Source organism: Theropithecus gelada, chromosome 3, assembly GCF_003255815.1.
Source record: "Theropithecus gelada isolate Dixy chromosome 3, Tgel_1.0, whole genome shotgun sequence".
Classification (NCBI taxonomy): domain Eukaryota; kingdom Metazoa; phylum Chordata; class Mammalia; order Primates; family Cercopithecidae; genus Theropithecus; species Theropithecus gelada.
In genome coordinates, this window is record NC_037670.1 from 162,361,288 (window position 1) to 162,374,305 (window position 13,018).

General features: G+C 45.3%; 1 protein-coding gene across 4 annotated transcripts in view; it reads right to left on the minus strand.

The window, feature by feature from the left end:
- DGKI (diacylglycerol kinase iota) overlaps positions 1–11,755 on the minus strand; it is a 467,910-nt gene extending 456,155 nt beyond the window's left edge. For 2 of the 4 annotated variants that reach the window (XM_025379314.1, XM_025379313.1), the window contains exon 1: positions 11,350–11,755. In XM_025379314.1, the coding sequence (XP_025235099.1) occupies positions 11,350–11,753 (404 nt within the window). In that variant the 5' untranslated portion in view covers positions 11,754–11,755. Of the gene's footprint in view, positions 1–8,252; positions 8,328–11,115; positions 11,222–11,349 lie in introns of those variants that run through there. The other 2 variants (XM_025379316.1, XM_025379315.1) reach the window with 2 other exon arrangements.
- Positions 11,756–13,018: the final 1,263 nt, after the last annotated feature.

Below are 13,018 nucleotides of genomic sequence, written 5' to 3' on the forward strand. Positions count from 1 at the left end.
TTCTTGAACTGAATCTCCTTTACAATGAAATGGCTGCTGCTTAGCAACTAATGCAAAGAAAGGGCCTAACTCTACCTCTACCTGTTTTTTTTCTTTTTCTCCAGTAAGAGGAGTGTTAAACATATACCATCACACTTGCAGTTTCATGTTTTCATGTGTACAGGAAGGGTAATGACAATGCAATGAGGTCATCCTCGTTGTCGATGCGCTATGGATTTTAGAATGCCAGCTAGTGACTGATGCCAACTTTGTCCATTTAGTGAGATTAATTCAAGTAAGTAAAATTAATGAGAGGGAAATGGTGCTATCTTTCCATAGATTCATGTGTGGAAACAGCATCCTGCAGTGAAAAGAGTATGAGACTTCAGATCCGAAAACCAGCCTGAACCTGGCAATGTCCCTCATGGCACGTGGCCTTGGGAAAGTCGCTTAGCTACTGTGACTGTTTCCTTAAACGTACAATGCCTATGAAAACAATACGGGGTTGCCTAAGATTGTTTTGTGAGTAAAGTTAGATTAATTATGTGAAAGGAGTTTATAAATGGTAAGCCGTGAAAGCACCGCACACATTTTTATTATTATTAAGTGCCTAAATTTAGTCAGTATAACAGTTTAAGAAATCTCCATAAATTTGTCTTTAAAAAAATCCCTTAGACTTTGTTATAAGTAATTCCACGCTGGCTCATAGAAAGCTTCTGTTTTAATCTTTAAATAGCTTGGGCATTTATTTTTGAAGTAGAGGTTTATTTTCCTAAGAAATTGTGAAAGTTTTCTTCAAATGAGAAAGAATGATTCAGGTTTTCAAAATGTTCCTTTGGAACTTTCTAGGTGTCTCTAACTGCACTCATGAACATACTTATGAATTCTGAAGGATGTTGTTATGGAAAAACTCATATTGCAAAGACTTGCAGCTCAAACAGGTCCTTGAGCTAAAGGTAAAAGATCAGACTCTTCTAAGAATATCTTTTGTAAAAATCAAATGGGGCTGACTACACCATTTCGGACATGTCAAGTGCACATAAGTTAAACCGAGCTTCTTCACTGGACCCCAACGCATGGTACCATCGCCTCCCTTCAAGTTCCACTATGATTACAACAAATCACAAGGTCTTGTACTGAAGGTAGAATTTAGAAGGAGCAATACCAGTCTATAATCCCCATAATCATTTCTTGGCCCCAGGAAACTGGATTTATTCCCCCGTCTCGTGCAATGGAAAATTCATATAGTTTTTACAAAAAACACCATGGAAAGCTCAATCTTGGCCTCCCTACAACTGACAGTAGCACATGATTATTCACAGAGCTAAGTTTTATGCTTAGACGTAAAAAGAATGTTCATCCACTCAGTCAATCAACCTTTGTCAAGGCCTTTCTCTATGTCCTGTGTGAGGTCTGGCTAGGTCCATGAAGATGAAACACATGGGTCTCTCTCCTCAAGAGAGTTTGGTCTAATAAACCACTAGATTGTGAAAATATGGCTATTTGCACACAGAGAGGGTAATGGGAAAGGGTGAAAAGAGGACAAGAAAAGCTGCAATCGGGAAGTAATAAGCAATATGCAAATATGGGCACAGATCTTAACTCTGCCACTTAACTGGCTCTGTGACTTGCAGGCAAGTTACTTAAACGCTAAGCCTCAATGTCCTTCTCTGTAAAATGGAAATGATAATAGTCCCTACTTGATTGAGGGTTCAATGAAATCCCGAATGTAAAATATTTAGCAACTCTTGATACAGTGTAAGCATTTGGCAAAATCAGTAACTTATAATGATTAATATTCACAGGTAGGGAAGTAAGTTAATCATTGCAGTCAGTATTTGAAGCAAGAAAAGCTTCTTCCTTCTCTGAGCTGCACTTACAAAAAGCTTGGAAGTGCACGGATGGCCTTCGCTGCCTCTGGGAATGGCCTTCAGAGGCCACTGTGAAGGACAAGAGGAGTGGTGTCTGTGGCTTCCTGGGATATTGTGAGAAAAAGGTGGGGTGGGGGGGCTGGTGTTTATGTCCTCCCAAAAGTCACGTGTTGAAATTCTCAATTCTCACCCCCAGTGTGACGGTTCTAGAAGGTGGGGCCACTGGGGGTGATTCAGTCACGAGGGTGGGGTGCTAATGAATGGGATGAGTGCCCCTCTAAAAAGAGGCCCCCAGGAGCCTCACTACCTCCACCCTGTGAGGACACCATGAGAAGAGATCTGTCTACAGCCCCAAAGAGGGCCCTCCCCAGAACCTGACCATGTTGGTGCCCTGATCTCAGACTTCCAGCCTCCGGAACGATGAGAAAGAAATGTCTGTTGTTTAGAAGCCGCCCGTATGGGACTTTGTTACAACAGCCCAAGCTGATGAAGAAACCATGAAAGCCAAGCAGTCCCGAGGCTGTGTGCTGTCAGGGAAGCCCATGCTTGGCAGCTTCCTGTGTAACTTCAGATGCTGAGGACGGTGCTTCAATTACAAAGGAAAAGAAACATGCCACACCTTAGTCTTTGCATTGAGAGAGGGCTGATTTAAAAGGGAGAAACCTTTTTTTTTTTTTTTGAGACGGGGTCTCACTCTGTTGCCAGGCTGGAGTGCAGCGGCTTGATCTCAGCTCGCTGCAACCTCCGCCTCCCAGGTTCAAGTGATTCCCCTGCCTCAGCCACCTGAGTAGCTGGGACTACAAGCATGCGCCACCATATCCGGCTAATTTTTTTTGTATTTTAGTAAAGACAAGGTTTCACCATGTTGGCCAGGATGGTCTCGATCTCCTGACCTTGTGATCCGCCCACCTCAGCCTCCCAAAGTGCTGGGATTACAGGCTTTTCCTTCAAAACTCTTTTTTTTTTTTTTTTTTTTTTTTTTGAGACGGAGTCTTGCTCTGCCGCCTAGGCTGGAGTACAGTGGCCGGATCTCAGCTCACTGCAAGCTCCGCCTCCCAGGTTCACGCCATTCTCCTGCCTCAGCCTCCCGAGTAGCTGGGACTACAGGCGCCTGCCACCTCGCCCGGCTAGTTTTTTGTATTTTTTTAGTAGAGACGGGGTTTCACCGTGTTAGCCAGGATGGTCTCGATCTCCTGACCTCGTGATCCGCCCATCTCGGCCTCCCAAAGTGCTGGGATTACAGGCTTGAGCCACCGCGCCCGGCCCAAAACTCTTAAAGAGAATGCTTTCAGTCTGAAAGAGATTGTCTCAAACTCTGACACATCCATTAGGACAATGATGAGATCTCAGGCCTTTCAGCCTGAGGAATGTTCCAGAAGTTTGTCTCTAAATGATACATGGAACCCTTTCCCACCGCTTCCACATAAGCTTATGTAAAGCTCTTTTTATCTTTCAACAAATTGCTTTCAAGTTTTTTTAAAAAAAAGCAAAAATGTATTTTTCCCTACAAGCCTGACATCTTTCTCATGTACAAAGGAATGACACATTTTAAAAATGTACTTTGGTCCTTTCAAGGAATCTATTTTCCAGCTATTTCCTGAAAGACTACATGATACACAAAAGCGGTCCAACTGTCTTATCTTTGCCTTTTTTAAGGAAAACAAAAATGAATTCACCTCCTTAACATTTATTTCACAGTCCTGAGCAGTTTTACTTGTCTAACAAATATTTAATAACCATCTACATCTTTTAAAATATATTCTGCTGTTTGGCCTGGTTGAAATAACTAATGGAACATCCCAGAAGGCTGTGCCTTCCATTTCTGAAATAATCCAGCGCAGGTAGCATCTGCAAAGCTTCTTTCTGTGATTGCCAGGGCATGCCAGCCGGCCATTGTCTGCATGTACAAAGCAGACATCATCAAGACAGGCCAGAAGAGAAATAACCTCTGTCCTGGAATCACAGGGGACAACTGTTTCTAGTACCTCGGTCTTTATCAGCTTATCCATTCCTGACACTGCAAAGCTCTGAGATCCCTCTCACCCAACCCTCCACGTTTGGCTTCCTGCTCTCAGATGACCAGCTGGCAGTTCGGGCTGCTGCTACCTGACTCCTCTGCACACTGACTGTGCCTGTCTCCTCCGACCTCTGCCTTCTGTCCGCTCCAATTTCCAAAGCACTAAGAAGCAGCTTTCTCCTTTTCACATTCCCTAGTAACAATGAACTGTGTTTTAATAAGTTACGAAATAAAAATTACATATTCTATATCTTAAAGAATGCCAAAACCTGTCAGCTAAATTTCTTAAGTCTATGTCTCTCTCATTTTCATATTACCTGAATAATTTTATCACCAGCTGCTGACATTTGACTGATGTTCTGTATTTTGAAGAATAACACACAAATCTGCTCCTTAACGGGACTTAAGTATAGATAACACCACCTTAACAAACACACATATAGCATGTACTTTGTGACTCATTTAAATGTCAAATAATTCTACAGGATGAGTACCACTATCATTACTATTTTGTAGATGGGGAAATTAAGACACAGAGAGGTTAAGTAACTTGTGCAGGCACACAGCAGGCAGAGGTGGAGCTTTAGACCCAGGTGGCAGGGCTCTTCACCACTACTATCCTCTACCTCTCAAGTAATTGAAAGGTAAGAAAAATGAAATTTAATTGTGGTTTAAATATTACTGTTTTGAATGCTGTTCCCAACATCTAACAAAAGCCAGGCTATAAATATTACAGTTTAAACCAGAATTGGTTCTTTTATCAGAACATTATTTATGAGTCTAGACAACTAAAGGCAAATTTCCATTTCAGCAAAACTCAGGTTGGATGCAAGAATGACAGAAGCCCCCGTTAGAAAGCTGTTGCCTTAAAAAAAAGGAAAAAAGAAAAAAGCTGTTTGCTTTATTTCAAAGGCTCACAAAACTCAGGGCTGGAAGGAAAGAACATTAACATTCATATGCAAAGACCTTTCTTCCCACCTCTACCCAATCACAGCCCCCTCCTTCAGCTAATAGGCACACACAAGATGATTAAATTTTCTCTAAAGTAACCCAAGCAGTGCTCATACCGCCTCTCCCCAAACACTATGGGAGTCAGGACATTCGTGAGCCATTCTTCAAGTGCTCTGTATGGTACATGAATAAAAAGTAGCTGGTGCTTTTCCAAAGATTTTATTAAGTGGGTTAAAAACAAAGCAAAAGCTTAGAGTCACTGAGCAGATGAATGCACTCTTCCTAAAATAACTTCTTCACCAAAGTCAATCAGATGAGTTGGAAGGAAAGGGGGAGTGAAGTAATATAGAACAGAGGTGGCTGGAGTGACCTCTGGCTGGCTGGACAATGGTCAGGACTCCAGGAATGCTGGGTAGCCCTTTTCTGCATTTTTACGTTTTAATCACTGAAGGAAAAGTCAACAGAAATTTCCCTGAGGAGAAAATCAATGCTGCCCCCTGGAAAGGGATGAGACAGACAGAAAGAGAACCAGAGAGCTAATTAGTGCTACTCAGAAGGCAAATTAAGGCCTTTTCTTTGACAAGCTGCAAATAGCTGGTTAAGTAAGAGTTTCTGCCACCCCTCTCCAGCCTCCAACAGCTGGCTAAATGGCTGATGCAGGTATGCAAACAGGAAGCTGTAAACAGAAAGACAGTCCTGAGCTGCTGGACAAAGTGTAAATAAGAAAAAGGCAGAGGTTTCTTTGTAGAAAAGAAACTCGCAATTGAGATGAACCGAGAATGAATAACAGTAATAATTTATTTTAAAATGCCAATGAAATGTATTTATTCAATAAATACTTATCCAACACCTACCGAGCAAGAAAAATCTGAGTCATCGATTCAAATGATCAGGTGCAAGTTCTGCCTTCAAAGGAGCTAACAACTTAGTTTGGGGAATGGTAATAAGTACACAAGTTAACTCTGTGCAGGGCACTATGCCATGTCCTTTAAATAAAGTAACTCATTTAATCTTCCTAACAAACCTGTAAGTTAGGTATTACTATTATCTCATTTTAGAAATACATTGGCTGAGCCTCAAAGGAGTTACATAGCTTGTCTGAGATTAGCAGAAAGATGCCAAGTCCAAACCCTAGTCTAAGTCCCAGACCAGAAAATGACACTTCAGTCCTAACAAAGCTATTTGAAAGTGCCATGTGAGGACAGGGGAAGACCAGCCACCTATCACCCCAAGTGGATGCTTTTGAGCTTATACCAATCGAGGAGCTTTCCTGGTGAACAAGCCAGCAATGAGTTGTGGAAGCATTATGGGCAAACAGACTTAGCTTGGTATTTTTATTTCTCCAATTATCTGCATTGTTTGTTGTGCCTTGAAATAGGTTTCAATCAGTTCCAACAATTAGAATTAGCCCATTTTTATAGGCATTTTGAGCAAATTAAATTTTAATGACAAAAAGTTTTATGGCTTAGATTTCATTTTACTTCTGACCTTTCCTTCAAAGTTATCCACTGTAAGAAAAGCTCACATGCCATCATTTATTTGCAGTAACTACTGTCCCAAAACTACAGTTATAAGGCCTCAGGAAAAATAATTAGTCTCCACAGGATCAGTGTTACCAACGCATACCCATGGAAGAAAGCAAATGTCACAGCCCAACGTGTAGGCAACAATCTTCCAGATGCTTCTGGTGTCACTTCAAGGTACTCAGCTTCAAGGATAACTTCGGGTTGTGGAGGGAACATGTTCTCAGATCCCAGGCCAGACGAACATACAGGGTGTAGACACCCTGGGCTCTCACTGGGAACCCTCATTTCCTCAGATTAGAAAGTGCAGTGTTGGAAAGAGCTAGCTCTAGTCTAATTTAACTTGGCCCCATGAGGCAATGCTGTTGTTTGTTGCCACAGCAGAACTGAACACCAGCAAAGACCTCTCTTCAACTTCCCTATCCCCGGATTCCACAAGACCCAATAGTGTCAATCTCCCAGGTAAAAACCGAGCCTCTAAAAGATCACTTAGAACAGAATAAGTACTCTGGACAGTGGTTGAATTGAAATCTTCCCCAGTGTGTATCCTAACTGAGGAAGTAACAGTCAGTACGTAAGTAATTACTGAGAAAAGAATTAAATTAGAACAAAGATTTTAATCTGATCCTAAAGTCTTTAAAAATCTAACAGATGTGCAAAGCACAGATAAAAACAAAATAAAATGGATTTACAAAAGAGGACGCTACATACTGATATTCAGGAGAAGAAAGGTTCCCCCGTACACTATTGATTACAATGCAAGGAAGAACAATATCCATTTTATCCTACGTGGCTTCCAACTCCTCAGATATCTTTCTTGTAATAACATAACCTTACTTTATGGGACAACACACAAAACAAAAATACTACATTCTAATCATCAACCTATAAAGAATAATAGATCATTTTTTTCCATGGTTGCCCAAACTAAGGCATTTAATACTCCTTGCTCCCATTTCTATCTCATACCAAAAACTTCCTTTAAGAAAGGTTTGGTATTACCAAAATGGCTTATGAGTAGAGAAACTAAATCACAGGCATCAACATCTCGTAAGTCATGGTCTGCCCAGACCTACTGACAAGCAAAATTATACTTCATCCCTCATTCTGGGCTGCCCAAAGAGGTACCGATGGGCCAGCTCTTCACTGGACCTAGGTTCACCTACACAACCCTGTGTAAATTTTTTTAAAGGCATATAAACCTCTACCATGGATATCTTCATAGCAGGTGCATGGAGGTGGTTTTGTTCTCAGAAGAAAAACCAATATATTTGCAATCATGAATTTATATTCATTTATATTTCTGAGATAGTAGAAGGGTTCCCTAAAATTATATAGGCAAAAGACCACAATCCAAAAAAAGTATGCAATAATATATAATAATAATAATAGATAATGAGCTGTCATGTATTATGGATGAGGGGAAGATAACACACTGCACACATGCGTGCATACACATATGCACACATGGAGAGACAGTTCAAACCTAAAATAAATGTTTAGGGAAGCAGCGTGATGCAGAGTCTAAAGAGAAAGTCCTTTGGAGTCATCTGTGTTTAAATTCTGCCTCCTGCTCAAGCTCTATGCCTCAAGTTCATTTTCAATAAAATGGAAATAGTCATAATCACATCATAGGACTGTCACCAAGATTAATTAAGACAGAATATACAATAAGGCTTAGCCCAGTGCCTGTTGCATGAAAGACAATAAACTTCAGCTACCTTCTCCTTCCCCTCCCTTATGTGTTTCTGAAGGCTTTTTATTTTACTGACTTAAATGGGAATTCTTACAGCAGTTAAAAAAAAAAAAAAAACAGTTCCTACACATTATATAGTCATTTACACATATGTATCTGTTGCAGCACCATAATTTGCAAAGAAAAACGAAGTAGTAATTTTAAAAGAAAAGTACCAGCTCACTTGCACTGCCTTTTCAAACCTTCAGCTTTACAGTCGACAGAGACTATTTGCTCTAGGGGTGCAGATTCTGAAATAAAGGAAAAAATTCTCATGGGAAAAATGGTTCTCAAAAAAAGCCAACAAAGAAAAGATAATGAGGGGAAATCTAGGAGTATAGAAAGGAGTTTATTTTACTTAACAAAGTAAAAGTCAAGCAAAATGAATAATCTGCCTCCAGAAATGGTTATTTAAAGGCTTTTTGTAAAGGGCTCTGGTTCCTAAAAAGACAGGAGTCACTGCATATGCCCACCCACTCCTCATGTATTTTTAAACCCTAGCTTATATGTTCCTTAGCAACAGAAGGAGCAGATGAGACCCCCCTACACACACACACACACACACACACACACACCCTCTCTCCCAAAGCCCCCTTCTTTTTGCCTGTCAAGTTTCATTCCAAAAATATCCATGTTCTTCAAAAGATATTTTTTGCCTACCTGCAAATCTCCACTCCTCCACCTCAAATGATCCCCCTTACACAAGCAGCCACGCTCCATACCCTAACTGAGCCCTTTCACTCAGACTCCATTCTGTGTGTCTTCCTGCCTTCTCTCCATAAGCTCCCACCAGACACCGTCCTCAGGTGCCCCCAGAAGGGAGGTGGTGTGGTCCTCACTGAGGAGCCCACCCTCAGTTCCTGACAAAGTTGCTCATTTTTTACACACCCTTTGTCCATCCCACAGTAAAACAGCCAGCCCCGCTGCAGGAGTCCAGCACCAATGGCCGCCATGATGAGTGGGCAGGCCACTCACCATGACTCCAAAACAAATAAGTAACAGTAATCAAAATGGACACACTTTCCTGTTACCCAGGGACAAATATGCTCCAGATGGAAGCATCTCCTTTTCACCATCTTTTCCTCTGACTTTGAGACTGACTGGCCCGCTTTGGCTGGGGAGGGTTTATGAGTTCAAAGATCAATTGTTTAGTCTTGGGGGCAAAATAGGGTGGCAATCCCCAGATATTAGTCTGCATAAACACCGCCTGAGGAGCCTGTTAAGAATTCCCACCCACAGACAGTTTGATTCTGTAAGTCTAGGGTGGTGAGCACTTTTAACCAGCCACCTGAGGTGACACTGATGCAGGAATTGGAGACTGTAAAGCTTTATTTAAAAGGAAATGATGTTCATGAAGTAGAATCCACCTCTATGTATGGATTGTAAAGCAGATGCAATGTTATTATTCTTCTGTAGAAACATGCTGCATCTGTGTCCATGTCTATGCTTGTGTGTGTACACACTTACATGTGCATGTGTGAGCATGCAACTCAGGAAGCAAAACCCCACACAACATACATTTTGAAAAAGGAGGCTCAGAGAATGACCCCTGCCAAGAGGCAAGCTGAAATGATTTCCCTTGCAAACTCTGGCTTTGTATTCCTACCCAATGAGGACTCTGATGAATACCAATGAGCCAGGAGCAGCCCACACTGTGCTTCACGTAATCACCACCCCCTTCCAACTCCCTGCTCCTAAATTAGGCTGAATGTAGTCCCTGTTCCCCCAAGGGCCAGACAGGCCATCATAACTAGGAAGTAGAACTGTCAGTGTCCTAGCATACATCCCTAGAGCTACCCCCTCCCCATCACCTGTCTATTTTTAGAAACCAAAGTATAAAAAGAAAGATCAATTTGGACCTGATCTGTGTGAGTAACTAAGAGAACAACTCAGGTGGGGAACTCCCTCAGCGCACAGCGAACAAAATGCATGCGAGCAACGCAGAAGCAACAACCTCACCAGGAAGGCGTTTTAGGAGTCATCAGAAGTCAACACTTAGACACAGAGCACATGCCCTAGTGACTGTGGCCTCCAGGCCAGGCGATGTCTGTGGGGATCCCAATGATTCACACACCTGCCCCCATAAATAAAACACACCCTCCCAAACCCACACACCTCTGTCATCTGCGTTTGCTTACATAACAGCACATGGTGTGACAGGCTTCATACTTTATATGGTTTTTGGGAAGGGAACACAAACTCAGAAAGAGTAGGATTACAAGAATGTTTTCACTGACCCCTTTTCCAGAAACCCTCTGAGCTCCAGCAAGTGTACATCTTTGTAAACCTGTGCTTGCATATCACCTCGACCTTTAACATCAACAAGCAGTAGGGTTAGTGTCGACAACTCTCCAGACCTGTCAATATCTTTATTCTTGCCTGCGAAAGGGAGGTGGGAGAGAGACCTTAATAAATCCTAATTCCTCGTTGTTGGATTCTAATGCAATGTGGGGTTATCTTTTATCCTAATTTAGAGGCCATTGATCCCACACTGTCCTTGTGTAAAGGGCTCCCACACTCATCCTTAGGTGCAAATATGGTCCCTACTCTCACCTTCACCCCTAGCTTGCCAGCGGGCTCCCCACACTCTCCTCCAGCCAGGAGAGAAGCAAGGAGCACACAGGCATGGAACCCCCATAACCAGTGGCGCATCTACAGACATAAACCCACTCTTCCTTCATGAGGGATTTCGAGGCAGGTCCAACTTCCATAAGGATTTCTCTTCAGTATAGTGCTATTCATTTCTGCCTGTCGGAGTGATCTCAGCTATCAAGTTAGTGCCAAAGGTTCATCCAGCGAAATCTGGAAGGTGGGGGAAGGGTGGTTGAAGATGACACCTGCTTAGGGGCAACTTTGACGACTTCTCTTAAGAAAACTAAGCATCACTGAGTCTGCAACCCTTTCTCTCTCTCTTCTCTCTCTCTCTCTCTCTCACACACACACACACACAGAGAGAGAGAGAGAGAGAGAGAGAGAGAGAGAGAGAGAGAGAAGAAAGAGAGAGAGAAATACACACACACAAATTTCTGTTGTTCTGACCTTAGGGACCCAGTGCTTCTCTCCTGCCACAGGGCAAAGCCGGCGTTGCTTCCCTTCAGCCTGGAATGATAGGATGGGGAGAGGACAGACATCCCCGGGAGGAGAGGGGAAAAGGGGGAAAGAGAGGCTTGGAAACAGAGAGGTGCCCAACTCCGCGGAAGCGCCCCTTGCTGGGGGAAGAGTGGGTCTCCCGCCGCGGCGCACCTGTCTCGGCTGCCGGCTCCCCGCGCCTACCTGTACGAGACCTGCTTCCGGAAAGTTAAGTTTCTCAGCTTCTCCTCCAGCGCCTCGTCCTTCTCCTTCTGGCCGGCGGCCGCGGGCTCGTCCAGGGCAGCGGCCCCCGCCGCCGCGGCTGCCCCTGCGCCCCGCGGGTCCGCGCCGCCCTCGGCGCCCAGGCAGCAGCTCCCGGCGCCGCTTCCGCTGCTGCTGCTGCCGCCCGTCGCCCCCTTCTCCTCTCCCGCCGAGGAGCTGGGGTTCATGGCGCCCACTCCGGCGGCCGCGGAGGGAGCGCAGGCGGCCCCGCTGCAGAGGCCGGGCGGGCTGGCGGCGCTGGCGGCGGCGGCGGCTGCAGGAGCGCGGGCAGGTCCGCGCGCCGCTGGCAGGGGCAGCAAATGGCAGCCCCTTCCCGCAGCATCCATCCGCGGCTGCACCGCACCGGGGCATTGTGGGAAACTCCGCTCACTCCCCCGCCCCGGCCAATCAGAGGCCGCCGCTCCCCGCCTCCCGCGCCCTCCCGCGCCGGCCCGCGCCCTCCAGCCCCGCTGGCCCCTTCCTAAATCCCGAGCGAAATCCCGAGCTGAACCTGAACTCTGCCCAGAGGCGACGGGCTGCGGCGGAGGGGGAGAGAGAGGAGGAGAGGCTGAGCCCCCGGGCTGGGGACGCCAGGGCAAGGACAGCGAGCATCAGGAAGGAGAGGGTCCGGGGAACTCGAGTGACCGCGCCCTGTGTCCTGCACCGCGAGGCTAGGACCAGGACCGGCGGGCGCCCACCTTGGTCCTGAGCCCGGCTGCCGGCGCTGGGCCGGCACCCTCTCCACCGCCGCCCTCCAGTGAGCAGAGCTGGGGCCAGGCAGCAGCCCCCGAGCGCGGGAAGGTAGCGGGAGCTGCATTTAGAGGAGGGGGGAGGTAGCAGGAGCGCCGCCGGTGGGAACCTTAGAGCGAATTCGTCGGCGGGTGCCAAGTCGAAGCGCCGACCTCCGGTCTCAGGACTGGGGCCGGGACCCCTGCGTCCCGGAACCGCGTCCCCGCCTTGCTCCTCGCCCGGCGCCTTCCTTACGCGCAGCAGAAGCTCGCTAAACAGCGGTTAATTCGATGGGATCGGATCACAGGGCCCTCGGTGAAGCAGAAAGGCGGAGGAAATCCAGGAGGCAGAAGTCCTGAGGAACCGAGCGCCTGGCGCCGCTGCGGTGTTCCGATAAGGAGAAGAGGCATCCCAGAAGGGGCTTCAAACCACTTAGGACCGACTGCTGAAACGAATCCAAGCCTGTGGTGTCTGCAGAATTTAACTGCCCGCCTCAACCCCAGTTTTTGTTTCTAAGATTATCGAAAACTGTGCGGTTTGAGTGATGTGCTACACAGTGTTTAAAACAGATTGTTTCCCAAATTAGGGGTTTCCACACAAGAAATCGCTGCTGTCGGCAAACACAGGAACGATCTACGGTTAAGACAAGGTGGTGTTCGTAACCAAACTATAAACCTACACGTATGTGGTGGTAAGAGAACCAGACCAGTGAACAGTTTCAGGTTGGCGTGGTGTGCCCATGAACAAAGAAGTTTAAGACTGGCAAAAATCTAAATTGCTTTCTTTCCTTTTATTTTGTCATCGCTAAAATTAAGAAAATGAACAGATACGTCAAACCTCTTCTAACACCCATGTTCTGTAATTCTCCTTGTATGTACCTTAT